This window comes from Myxocyprinus asiaticus, chromosome 36, assembly GCF_019703515.2.
Source record: "Myxocyprinus asiaticus isolate MX2 ecotype Aquarium Trade chromosome 36, UBuf_Myxa_2, whole genome shotgun sequence".
Classification (NCBI taxonomy): Eukaryota; Metazoa; Chordata; class Actinopteri; order Cypriniformes; family Catostomidae; genus Myxocyprinus; species Myxocyprinus asiaticus.
The window spans coordinates 10,819,261-10,833,553 of record NC_059379.1 but is presented as its reverse complement, the minus strand read 5'-3'; the positions used below and the strand labels follow the sequence as shown (position 1 = coordinate 10,833,553).

The 14,293-nt window shown below is 38.1% G+C and overlaps 1 protein-coding gene across 1 annotated transcript in view; it reads left to right on the top strand.

Moving 5' to 3' along the window:
• Window positions 1-14,293, top strand: part of LOC127426934 (neurotrypsin-like) — a 55,449-nt gene that overhangs the window by 1,095 nt on the left and 40,061 nt on the right. The window contains exon 2 of the mRNA XM_051674119.1: window positions 9,221-9,636. Within this exon, the coding sequence (XP_051530079.1) occupies window positions 9,562-9,636 (75 nt within the window). The 5' untranslated portion in view covers window positions 9,221-9,561. The remainder of the gene's footprint in view (window positions 1-9,220; window positions 9,637-14,293) is intronic.

Sequence of the window (14,293 nt, the reverse complement as noted above, 5' to 3'; positions counted from 1 at the left end):
ACGCTCATTGGACAATGCCGCTGTCAATCATGGTCCTTGGTAGCTCTTATTCGGCAAGGCCTGTGTCGATCATATTGCGTCAAAGTAAAGAGGCGGAATATCCGGAGCTTAAATGGTTGAATGATCACAGATGGCTCTCCGTGGGTGTAAGTAAAAAAATAAATAAAATAATGTACATTTACTAAAAATAAACAGACAAAATAATAATAATAATAATAATAATAATAATAATAATATCAAATATATAAAATATAAATAATAATAATAATAATATTACAAATATATATATATATATATATATATATTAAAAAAACTAATAAAATAAAGAAAGTCATGTGATAGAAATGAGTTTGGATATATAATCAAGTCAAGCACTTTGTGTATTTATTATTTGTTTCCTTTGTCGAATTTGATATTATTAAATTTTACTTGTTCAAATAACAGGTTTCCCCTATGCACTAAAATTAGCTTGGTTTTCAGACACTCTTCCAAAAAAACTTTGGGTTCGTTCTTCTGTGTATTTCACAACTCCTTTTCGCCACTAGATGGCGGTGTTTCTTCTCAAATGACTTTAATTGCTTTCTCTAATGATCTCATTAGTGGTGCGGTCCTTCCCAAAGCGGTAATGTTTATTTTTGCTTTAATTCAGCCGGTTGAATAATTAGTCTCTCCATCCTTTGTTCTGGCCTCCTGACAAACAGATTTTACATTCCTGCCCATAATCTTTTGGTCACAAGTGAACTGTCAGCACAGGAGGGGCAAGGGGACGAGACTGTGCCGGAAAAGCACAAATTTCACCTTCTTCAGCAACCTCTGAATCAGACTTATCAGATCAGATTGACATATAAACCGAAGGTCTGCCAGGATTCATGCTTTTGTGCTCCACAGAAAAAAGTAAGTTATACGGGTTTGGAACAACATGAGGATACATTTTTTTTTCCTTTTTGGGGTGAACTATCCCTTTAAGTGTTTAAGTTATTCCCATAAAAAAATTCTTTATATTTGACCAAGATTTATACTTGCTGCATTAGTATGTTGTTGATGAGATCCTCCATTAACAGAAGAACGACCCTTGATGAGGCAGCTCACATCTTCGACAGCATGCTCCACTTCAAACGTTATCTCACAACAGCATCCAAGAATGCCTGCGGCAGCCAATGCTAAATGTTCTGTTGCTGTCCCGCTGCCAAGCTCCGGGAAGTGATATGGGTAGAGGAAGCAAGGAAGTCTCAATGCTTTAATATTCAACACTAAATATTTTACTGAATAAGGAAGTCTATATCATGTTGGCAAAATGGAATTCATTTGTAGACTACATGCAACGTTTACCTGCTTTTTTTAATGATGGCCCATTGTGTGTGCATGTGTGTGTCTGTGTGTGAATAAAAGTTAAATTAACCTGCTAAATGTGATAGACAATAAACAAAAATATTTCTCCAGCCTGATGTCATGAAAATCATGTGGCGATACCACATACACTATATTGCCAAAAGTATTCGCTCACCCATCCAAATAATTGAATTCAGGTGTTCCAATCACTTCCATGGCCACAGGTGTATAAAATGAAGCACCTAGGCATGCAGACTACTTCTACAAACATTTGTGAAAGAATGGGCCGCTCTCAGGAGCTCAGTGAATTCCAGCGTGGTACTGTGATAGGATGCCACCTGTGCAACAAGTCCAGTCGTGAAATTTCCTCGCTACTAAATATTCCACAGTCAACTGTCAGTGGTATTATAACAAAGTGGAAGTGATTGGGAATGACAGCAACTCAGCCACGAAGTGTTAGGCCACGTAAAATGACAGAGCGGGGTCAGCGGATTCTGAGGCGCATAGTGCGCAGAGGTCGCCAACTTTCTGCAGAGTCAATCGCTACAGACCTCCAAAGTTCATGTGGCCTTCAGATTAGCTCAAGAACAGTGCGTAGAGAGCTTCATGGAATGGGTTTCCATGGCCGAGCAGCTGCATCCAAGCCATACATCACCAAGTGCAATGCAAAGCGTTGGATGCAGTGGTGTAAAGCACGCCGCCACTGGACTCTAGAGCAGTGGAGACGCGTTCTCTGGAGTGATGAATCACGCTTCTCCATCTGGCAATCTGATGGATGAGTCTGGGTTTGGCGGTTGCCAGGAGAACGGTACTTGTCTGACTGCATTGTGCCAACTGTGAAGTTTGGTGGAGGGGGGATTATGGTGTGGGGTTGTTTTTCAGGAGCTGGGCTTGGCCCCTTAGTTCCAGTGAAAGGAACTCTGAATGCTTCAGCATACCAAGAGATTTTGGACAATTCCATGCTCCCAACTTTGTGGGAACAGTTTGGGGATGGCCCCTTCCTGTTCCAACATGACTGCGCACCAGTGCACAAAGCAAGGTCCATAAAGACATGGATGAGCGAGTTTGGTGTGGAAGAACTTGACTGGCCTGCACAGAGTCCTGACCTCAACCCGATAGAGCACCTTTGGGATGAATTAGAGCGAAGACTGCGAGCCAGGCCTTCTCGTCCAACATCAGTGTCTGACCTCACAATGCGCTTCTGGAAGAATGGTCAAAAATTCCCATAAACACACTCCTAAACCTTGTGGAAAGCCTTCCCAGAAGAGTTGAAGCTGTTATAGCTGCAAAGGGTGGGCCGACGTCATATTAAACCCTATGGATTAAGAATGGGATGTCACTTAAGTTCATATGCGTCTAAAGGCAGATGAGCGAATACTTTTGGCAATATAGTGTATATTTGGGCAGTTCTGAGGTGAAATGTCCACTGTGTGGTGCAAACGTGAGTTAAATGTTCTCCAAAACATATTAATGCTGTATAGAGTGTTTAATCAACAAAGCCTACCTCCCCACCTTAAACCTTGAATCTAAACCTTTTACCGAGTGCATCATAAAAAGCAAATGTGACGTAAAAACGCAATTGCTGAAGCAACCGTTTCATTTTGTGGTGCTTCTATGACACTTTAGGCTCACATGTCGACTCGCATGCTCTTTAGGACTCATACCCTGGTCCATTGCACTGCAAGTGCAATCGCACAACTTGAACATGCTCGTATAATAATGCAAACGTTAAAATGTAGCGCCTTACAAGTCATGCATTGTAAAAGTGTTTTGATGCCATAAGATAGCGGTATGGGAGTAATAGAGCGTTAAGTGCAGTAAGTGTTTATGAACTGATAATCTGCCCTATTTTGTGATTTGTGTAAAAGTGAATAAAAGTCAAAGTTGTTGTAGGGCCTCTAGTATTTCTTTCACAGTGAACTGCTGCGATATGTACAACGAACCACTTAAAAATCATTTTTGCAAAAATTTAGGTACAGTAACATGATTATATGAGAGCAGGTTTCATTTCTCAGAGGCTGCTCTTTCATACATAGCTCAGGAGTTTTATCTTTCAACTTTGGCATGGATGTTTTTTCTAAAATTCCTTAGAAGTCAAACAGAAACAAATGAGACAATTGTTGACATAATATAAGAGTATAGAGCTATAGTCTACAGTTATGTGGATGTACAGTAAACATGATCACACAGGAAGTCAGTATGTTGTTTCTGAGAGTTCCGTTACCCTAGAATCGGCTACATTATGCCGACTCATCGAAAAGCGGCATCTCCTATCAGACATTTTTGCATCGGCTCCAGCATGTTTACCTTCCCCTGTGGCATGACCTATGGCTTGTTGCATCAGCAGTGTGGGAGACCTGGGTTCAATCCAATATTTTAGAAGTAATTAAGTAAAAAAACCAGTAAGTAATGGTCTTTGCATATTCAGTGACGATTATGATTTGGAGGTTGCAGTTTTCCCTTTAACATTACATTATTACTCCACTGATGGTTAGGTTTAGGTTTGTTTTTTGTTGTTGTTGGGGAATACAGTTTAAGAAATATTCATTCCTCTTTACTGTATTACAGCCAGTATAGCTGAAAACAGCTTGCTTCACAACCCCCCCGTGGACAATATACCTGCAAAATGGAGCTCACACGTATGCCCAACTACACTTACCGCTTTGGTTTTGCCATTTTGGTAAGCAAAGACTGATTTTAACTAATGAAAAGTCAACCTACTGTTTTCGATTTCACTGTGAGATCACTCCAGGATTGTATAGCTCAGATAATTTGGTCTTGAAAGAATTTGATGAGAAATGTTTGATTTGATGCCGGTGAAATTTCTGACTTTTAATAGCAGACTTTGGTATTTTGGCAAATCCAAGTATCGTTTGAGTTGCGACACGTGAGAATACTGGGATCTTTTCTCAGGAGAGAAAAATCTGGGATTCAAATACAAAGGCTTTACGTAAAAGATTGTATTTGGTCTCTTTGCTCCCTCATTGCTGTCCAAGAGAAACAATTGAGATATTACCGAGATCTCCTTTATGATTTTTATTTCCTATGGGGATAGACAGAGGTTGATTACAGATTGTCCAAAAAATAGCTCCAAAATAGGAAGCTAGAGGACTGATGTGCACAAATGTGTTCAGACTTGTTGGTACAAATATCTAGCACTAATATCTTCATTGTTGGTGGTGTGATTTGTCAGTCATTAGTGGTCTGTATTCATTTTGCCGGTAATGTCTGCTAGACTTTAATATCTGCTTACAGCATGTGCAGAAGGAAAAAAGAGGCACAGTCCTTTTCTTCTTTCTTATCTGTTTCCATACCAACTGTTTTGGGTGACGATTGGCTGCTGTATAGGGGGTTAATGGAACTGAGAGCTGATGCCTCTGGGTAAGGACAGTTATGATCTATGTGTGTGTGGCTCTGTGTGAGGATGTGAATTTTTGAGCCTGTATGAAAAACTATAGACTTTGCAAGGCATTATGACTCACCAATGTATCTGTTACCAGAATAGAGCATGCTTTCCATGATGTCTCTTTTAAAATCCTGCTTTTTAGTGTCATTTCTACGTATGACCACTTTCAGGTTACTACCCTTTCTCCCCCTTCTTTATGACCCAATTTTACAGAGAGCACAAAGACAATTGTCTCTTAAAAATCCTTAAATGTGCTGTGAGAGTTAGAGGTATTGCTGGCAATTTAACCACTGTGTTGCCATGGTATCGCTGCTTTCATCAAAGCGGTACACCAGTAAAATTCCTGTTTCCTCCCATTCCAACGACAGATCATCAGAGAGCAGGTGTCTCTGTAGGACAGAGACATAACACGACTGTAAACCACGTCAGCACCAGTGATCAGGTCATGAGTGTAGTGGAAGAAAGAGTGGATTGAGAGGGTAAAATATGCATGATTGTATGGGCGAGAAGGCTCTGTGGGTGACTTTGCATGCCACTCGCAGAAGGTCACTCATGCTGGGGATCCCAGCTGTAGCTTTATTATTATGAGCATACATGCACCAACTGAACCTATTATGCTGTGCTCAATTTGTTTTTATTGGAAGTAATTGAACTCATTTATGCCATCTCATAAACTTTATAGAGCTGACGGCTGGTTCATCCGAAATATTGCGTAAATACATTTAATAAATATTCAGAACCTTAAATTTAGTCTTTTATATGCCATAGATGTGGCTTTCTAAAGGCTTACATTCTCTGGAAATGTTCTTGAATAATACCACAAACCTACTGTAAAGGATTAGTTCAGCTAAAAATGTAAATTTTGTTTTGTCATGTAGGCTACTCACTATTACAGTAGGTAATTCCAAATCCATGTGAAGTATTTTGACTGTGCTCCGTAAGTGAATGGTGACTGTTGCTATTGCATTGTGCCTAACATTTCCTTTTGTTTTCCACAGAGTACATAATGACATAATTTTTATTTTTGGATGAACCAATCCTTGAAAAATTATTTATGGTGGTATTAAATGCACCAATGTTTTTTTCTTTTTTTTTTTTTCTTCTTCACTCTAGATCTTTGTAGGAGTTTATGTTGAAAATGTTCACTCTGCTGGGTTTCTCCACAATCCCTCCAGGTCTTTTTTGTGATGATTCAGACCTATTCACCTTTCTGCTGTTGCATACAAAACAAATATTTGTTGAGAGCAACCACTCGCAAAATTATTCACATTTCAAGGGATGAAAGTACAATAATGCAAATCTTTAAAATATAAAATATCCCCAATTGCAAAAAGTTGGGACAGTATGAAAAATGCTAATAGAAACAAAAAGGAGTGATTTGTAAATTATATTCACCCTTTGCTATATTGAAAGCACTACAACTACACATTATATTATGTTTTTTTTTCTTTGTGAATTTCCTTGTTTTTTTGAAAATGTACTGTAATTTCAAATCAGATGATTGAAACACGCTCCAAAAAAGTTGAGACAGTTGAGTGTTTACCACTGTGAAACAGCACCATTTCTTCTAATAACACTTATTAAGCATTTGGGCACTGAAGAGACAAATTTGTTAAGTTTAGAAAGTGGAATTTTCCCCCATTCATCCATTATGTAGGTCTTTAGCTGCACAATTGTACGGGGTCTTCATTGCCATATGGTGTGCTACATAATGCGCTACACATTCTCAATTGGAGACAGGTCAGGACTGCAGGCAGGCCAGTCTAGCACCCACACTCTCTGCTCACACAGCCATGCACTTGTAATCGGGCAGGATGTGGTTTGAAGTTGTCCTGCTGGAAAATGCAGGGATGTCCCTGGAAATGACGATGCTGGATGGCAGTATGTATATGTTGCTCCAAAATTTGTACATATCTGTCTACATTCATGGTGTTCTCACAGATGTGCGAGTTAACCATGCCATGGGCACTGACACACCCCTAGCTCATACAGACACTGGCTTTTGGACCTGATGCTGATAACAGCTTGAATGGCCCTTTTCCTCTTTGGCCTGGATAACACGATGGCTGTGTTTTTGAAAAACAGTTCCACTGTTCTACTTTCCATCTAAGATGAGACCGAGCCCAGAGAAGCCGGCAGCACTTCTGGACAGTGATGTAGGGCTTCTGCTTTGCATAGTAAAGTCTTAACTTGCATCTGTGGATGCAGCGGTGAGTGGTGTTGACTAACAAAGGTTTACTAAAGTTATCCCAAGCACATGTTAATGATATCCATTACAGATGAATGCTGTTTTTTAAGACAGTGACACCTGAGGGATCAGAGATTATGTGCATTCAGAAATGGTTTTCATCTTGCCCTTTACGCACCGAGATTTGATCAGATTCCTTGAATCTTTTAACTATATTGTGCACTGTAGAGTGTGAAATGCACAAAATCCTTCCAATTTGTCTTTGGGGAAGATTGTTCTCAAAGTGCTGGATTATTTGCTGAAGCATCTGTTGACAAATTGACAAGTCTTGAACGATCCTTGCTCTTGAAGGACTAGGCTATTTTTGAAGGCTCCCTATATACTATGACACGATTGCTTCACTTGTTTAACATCTCCTGTTTCACATTGCCTTGTTATTTCAACTCATCAAATTGTTATTAGTCTTAAATTGCCCATCTCAATTTTTTGTAGCGTGTAGGCAAACATTGGATTTAAAATGACTGTACATTTTGAAAAAACAATGAAGTTCACAAGGTAAAACATCATATAATGTGTAGTTGTAGTGCTTTCAATATAGCAAAGGGTGAATATAATTTACAAATCTCTTCTATTTGTTTTTATTAGCATTTTTCATACTGTCCCTTCTTTTTTGGAAACTGGGGTTGTATAATAAAAAGCAAACTGCCTGGAGGTTATTAATTAAAGTAAATTTTAATCAGTGCTTTACAACAGAGATTTTCTCAAAGGAATCATAGCTTACAAAGTTTTAAGAACAAAACCACCAAATGAGCAAGCACAAGTTAAATGTGGGAAGTACAAACTCCATTCGTATGATGGAGAAAAACGTTCTAAAACTAATTTTCCCCTCGTGGTGGAATAAGACTGTCAATCACTGTGGTTACCTACAGTAAAGGGCATTATTGTTTAACACTTTTTTTTTTAATACTTTTGAAATGGTCTGTAGTGAAAACATGATCAGTTCCAGTGCCACACTTATAAAAATAGCCCAATAATAAATGTTAATGCTGTTTGTTATGGTTGAATAACCTACACTGACACATGTTAAAGAGATAGTTCCCCCCCCCCCCCAAAAAAAAATTCTCTCATCATTTACTCACCCTCATACCATCCCAGATGTGTATGACTTTCTTTCATATGCAAAACACAAACAAAGATTTTAAAAAGAATATTTCAGCTCTGTTGGTCCTCACAATGCAAGTCAATGGTGACTAGAACTTTGAAGGTCCGAAAGGCAGTATAAAAGTAATCCATAAGACTCCAGTGGTTAAATCCATATCTTCTGATGCAATATGATAGTTGTGGGTGAGAAACAGATAAATATTTAAGTCCTTTTATAATTGTAAATCTACACTTTTACTGTCACTTCCACATTCTGGTGTGGAAGTGACTTTTAGTTTCACATTCAACCACCTACTGGTTTGGGCTGGTCAAAGGTGGAGATTGACTTAAATATTGATCTGTTTCTCACTCACACATATCATATTGTTCAGAAGATATGGTTTTAACCAGTGGAGTCATGTGGATTACTTTAATGCCTCCTTTACGTCATTTTTGGACCTTCAAAGTTCTGGTCACCATTCACTTGCATTGTGAGGACCTATAGAGCTAAGATATTCTTCTAAAAAAACGTAATTTGTGTTCTGCAGAAGAAAGAAAGTCATACACATCTGGGATGGCATGAGGGTGATTAAATGATGAGATAATTGTATTTTTGGGTTAACTATCCCTTTAACCTAAAAATGTGCTTCATGAGGCAACATCTAAATTAACTGGTTTGATTAGACATATAATTTAACATCACTGAATCAACGTGAATCCATAAGGTTTCAACAATGAGAATCAGCAACAACAACAATTAATTTTAAGGGTTAGATCAGGCACGGAGGTAATAGACCCTTCATGTAACAACTGTTGGTTACTACTTTTTATACAGCATTACCTTGATATCCTTTTATGGGACACATAAATATTCCCCATAGGCCTACTAAAAAAATCACTGTTTTATTATTTATTTTGATCTACATTTAACTGAAATTGACATTCAATCAGTACAAAAATAAATGTAATATATTATTACACTACATTATTTATTATATCGTTACTACAATGCAATAAACTACAAATAACAAAGCAGCGTTTAAATTCTTCGTTTTGGCATATTTCACATGTTTTCATTTGGTATAATGTTTATTTTTAATTTATTATTTTAAAATGTAAATTCTTAATTTTATTTATATGTTGATCTACATTGTCAGATCTCCACTAAGGCAACAGTGACGCCCAGTTTGTTGGCTGCTGGAACATCAGTGCGGCTCGCGTGTGGTGCGCGAGCGCATGGAGACGTAGAGCTGCGCGTGGGTCTCTACGAGGGGTGTGCGCGTCTGTGACACTACTCTACAACACCGATTAGACATCACACATCAACCTACGGCGGGTCACGGAGGAGCACATCATCACTCACACTGTAAACCCGCGCTTTGAAACAGCATCCACAATTCAACCCGCGCGAATACACCCTGATCCGGACTTCTGCATGACAAAAGTGGGTTCTGATAGCCTACCGGACAATGACACTGACCCATAGCCGGAGATAGTTATGGATCCTAGAGTGTGGAGGATGATGCTCGCCCTGGTCGCTGTGTTTTCTCTCTGGCTGCCGGCGATCGCGGAGGTAAGAGGCGTCACGCGCCTTCAGGGCTGTTCAATAATAGCATGGAACAAATAAACGCGCCCTTCTCCTGTGAGAAAATACACTAGTGTATTACATTTGTAAAGGCCATGTATGCATTATCTTATTTCTATAGTTTTTTTAATGCCATTGATATTACATGATTTCAAATGGTACCTTTTCAGTCAATTCTAATGCAGCATCTTATATCTGTCATTGTGCAATAGAAGGCTTACATGTTTAATGGATTCAAGCAAAGCCACCTCCCTCTAATAGAGGCTCTGACATGCCCTGCTGTGGGGAGGAAATGTTGCTTAAATGATGCACATTAAAAAATGAATGCATATATGCAGACCAGTTGCTGCCTTTGGTTATGAATACAAATTCAATTATCATTTGTTTTTCTTTAAACAATTTGGATGCATGAAGAACAGAACCTGAAACTAAAAGGATTCTATGACAGAAATGAAAAGCATTGACCCATATTCTGCTGTAAGACTAATGAGTTTGTTGAGTGTGCTAGAACAAAATTATTGATCCAAGCACCTAATGATATTTCAAGGGGTGTGGACCTGAATTTAATTTCAGGACTGTTCGAAAAGATAAAGACAAAACTGTCCTTCAACACACTTCTTATTGCATTCTGTTGACATTTCAATTATTTGTTGCTTTTCCCCTCCACTCAAACATAGACTAAAGAAAGTGAAAGCTGCGTTAGTCATTACAACCAGAGTTATTATTACTTAGAATCTGAATTTAGTTTTTATTTCTACTTCATTTTCAATTTGTCAATTGATTTGCAGGAAAATGCAGGGCAGTTCTGTGTGCTGCTCGTGTACCTAAATCCCTGATGCGTCCATGTGCATCTCACAGCTGCTGCTGCAGAAGATAAAAAAATAAATAATAATTGATATTTGCTTAAGCGGCACCTGCGTTGGTCTCCAATCAGCCTGAAATCTTTAAATACCAACCAAAGAAAATTTCATTGAGCTCTTCTTTAACCGCAAAAACGTAGAGAATAATAATTTTGAATCATAAATTTAACAGAATTGTCCTTCAAAAGTGTCAGAGATATAGGCTAAAAAAAGACGTGCATAAGTTACCCAGTGGTTTACATTAAAATTAAAATTAAATAAACATTTAAAATAAAAACGTCTTAACCAGCTAAATTCAACACATAACATGAAGTTTAGCCTCATACACAAACTCTGTCATCGAATAATACATTTATTTTATAGTCTATAATTAAAATATAATACAAAACATTTCACTACCCAAAATATCCTAATATTTTATTGTGCATGGTAGAATGTTGTGAATGCTGGACAAATGCTGTAAAAGAATGTAGTTTAAGCAGCTCGTCAATGCTTTGAATATAGTCAATCAATAATAATAGGTGCTGTTTATCTGTTTAGAGTTGCCGTCTGCTGTAGCAATAATGTTTTTTTCCCCCGACTATATAAAAAGGTACACAGTTAATTCATCAAGCTATCATGCACCAGTTCAAGCTGACAACACTGTGTGGACCACAAGAGACTACAGAAGCCTACATGTGTTGATACATTATGCCTAAAAAGACTTAATATCCTATATTAATACTATTTTTATGTATTTCTTTTTTTTTTCAATATGCTGCTTTTAGTAAACTGTGAGAGACATGATATGGGTGACTTGACTCAATGAAGTTCTTGATTTTAAGTTTTAAACCACGATGAATCTGCAATGCGCGCAACGTTTTGGCTGCACAAACGCCACACGCAATTTTACCAGTTGTCAGGTCCCGTGTCCTGTGAAACTGCCTTGTTTAGTTTCTGTTACATTGGATACATACCCGTCTTTGCGTTTTCGTCTTGCCAGCCACCTCGGTAGTCGAAGTTATACAGTAGTATACAGGTTGACTAATGAGTGTGCCTGTGCACGTGCGTATGTGTGTGTGAGTGTGTTTGCTTAAACACAGTGAAACAACATTGGATATGTCTACTACGACTTCAGGGGCTAATACAGCTGCATGCAGACAGAGATATGTTCATTAATTTCTGTTTTGTTATTTTTTTTTTTTTTCATTGCATCACAAATGTCATGGACTAGGCTGGACTCAATAGGCTCGAGTCCGAGTCATGTCTGAGTAAAAATGCATCCGAGTCCATGACAAGTCCAAGTCCATTAAAATTGGACTTGTGACTCGGACTCGAGTCCGAGTCCAAACTCGAGTACTCCAACTCTACTATACACGGAAGTCAACAAACTCAGCTAGGCATAAACTAGACAACCTAAGACAGAGTAAACTGTGAAAGATTTAACTGAACCAGTTTTTTGAAGAATAGTCATTTTGTCATAAGGTTTGCTTAATAGCTCCAAAATGGGCTCCCAAATGATCTGAAATAAGGAAATAGACATCAGCGTTAGTGAACAAATAATTGACCTTCATTTCATTTCACATCTACAACAGAACTAGAGCACCTTAACATCTGTTTGGGCGGTAAAACAACAGCACTATGGGAAGGAATTAATGAGTAATATACCTGCCATGCTTCATTAGAGACTTAACGCTCCTCTTCATTACAGAAAGTTTAGAGCACCAACAAATCTGTTGGAGGGCTTTGCTGCTGAAATGCTGTTATACAGTACATCCTATTGATTTTATAAATCTGCATACATTTTGAAACATGCATTCACAAATAGTGCATAGATACAAAGCATTAGCAAGTATTTAAAGCACAACGTAAATGTGTTTCAGCCAAGTGCCATAAGCTAGACTTCTCCAAGGTTGTTTGAATGCCTTACTGTGTTTGCAGCTGTCGGTATGACACACCTGGTCATACTGTATGTACACGCATCAGTGCCATACAAGAAATAAACTCCATTACCACAATCTGTTCCCTGTGTAGAACTGAAAATATAGGATGTGATCTTTGGGTGGGCATTTTGACCTTTAGGGTGGGCAATAGGTTTTCTCTTCATCTGAACGACGGGGTCCCTAGGAACATCTATGGGGGCAATGCACCCTTCAGCCCCCCCTTAGACCCAGCCATGATTGAACACATATTGGAACTCAAAGACGATGATGTCTTTCGCATAAATCAAGTTATTTTTCCCAAATGTATTTATTTCCCAAATAACAAAATGTACAGGGAAAGCAACAGAATCACAGTAGGACAGTGTCAATCTGGCCTCAGTTGCTGCTCTGGAATGAGAATGACAGATGAAATTATGGCTTTAACTGACCAGAGTGTGCTGATGTGAGCACAAATATCAGAGTGCATAACTTGGGCTTGCTATCTATAATGCAATTAGCCTGGCTGGTGGTGATACATCTCAGATCAGTTTATTGCTTATAAATTAATTAAATCAATACCATGTTTTCATCAACAAACATATATGCCTGCATGTGGTTTCATGTAAAAAAAAAATAAAATGACAGGCAGTAGAGCAGCATAGTAACAAGGGGCTTTTAAGTATGGACTGGTAAACCCAATGCACAAAATGTTTAAACAGTCTGAAGCATCAGTAGTGAATGCTAGGACAAATTTAGTCTAGATTACAAGCTGCATGGATTCTACAAAGATGCTCAGCCAGAAAGCTTTAAATCACTTGGGAGAACAGACTGCGATTGGTTCTGGAAAACTCTGATGACAAAACCTCTGAGTTACAGCAGTAGTCCTGCCTCACTGAAAGGCACTCATTGGATTTCAAGTCACAGGAACAGCTTCACTCCCTTACGTCTGCCAGAATGAAGCTCTATCAGCAATCCTCAGATTTCTAGGTTGTATTCAACCTTGACAGCTGCCCAAATTTTGGCTGAATGGTTTGAAAACCCAGTGTCAGATTTGGTCAATGTATTTGAAGATTGATTTTCAGCAAAATATTTATAGTTTAAGCTATTATGAATCAGAACTGACAACTTTGGAAATGTAAGTGTTTTGGTAACATTGTTTGCAGACTAATCGGAAGTCTTTGTGCAACTACACACAAAGATGTTAAAAATGTACCTGTTAACATGCAATAGTTGCCCTAAAGGAATAATTCACACAATTGATACTATTGACTCACTTTTAAGCTTATAAAGGCTTTTTCGATTTAAGCTTTTTAGTGCCAAACAATGCAAGTTCTTGTGGAATGCAAGCCACTGTGAAAGAACTTCTCTCTAGCACTCACAAACGCACAATGGAGGTTAAGATTTTTACTGAAAAATTACAAAATTTTGGGTTGTTTTTCACCTAAACCTGTTGTAAGTCTTCAGAAGACTTGGAATATGATGCATGAGTCACATTTATAATACTTTTAGGTCCTTTTTAAGCTTTAAAGTGAGTCACTATCAACTGCTATTGTATTAAAAAGATGGACCAGGATATTCATTAAAAGTCTCCTTTTGTGTTTTACAAAGAAAGAAAGCCTTGTGTTTTTGGATTGACATGAAGATGATTAAAGTATGGTAGAATTTGTATTTTTGGCTGAACTATTTCTTTAAGGAGCTATTTCGACCTAATTTTTTGCTTAAAATGACTGTTGTTGGTATAATTGCAGGGGTTTTTTTTAGTCATGGGTTTGTGAAGGTACTACAAGGGTCAGCGGAAAACATAAATAATCGTGGGAACTATTTGAATGAATATTAAAGCTGAAGATTGTTTTGTGTTTTTCTGCACCAATACTCTGAACGGAA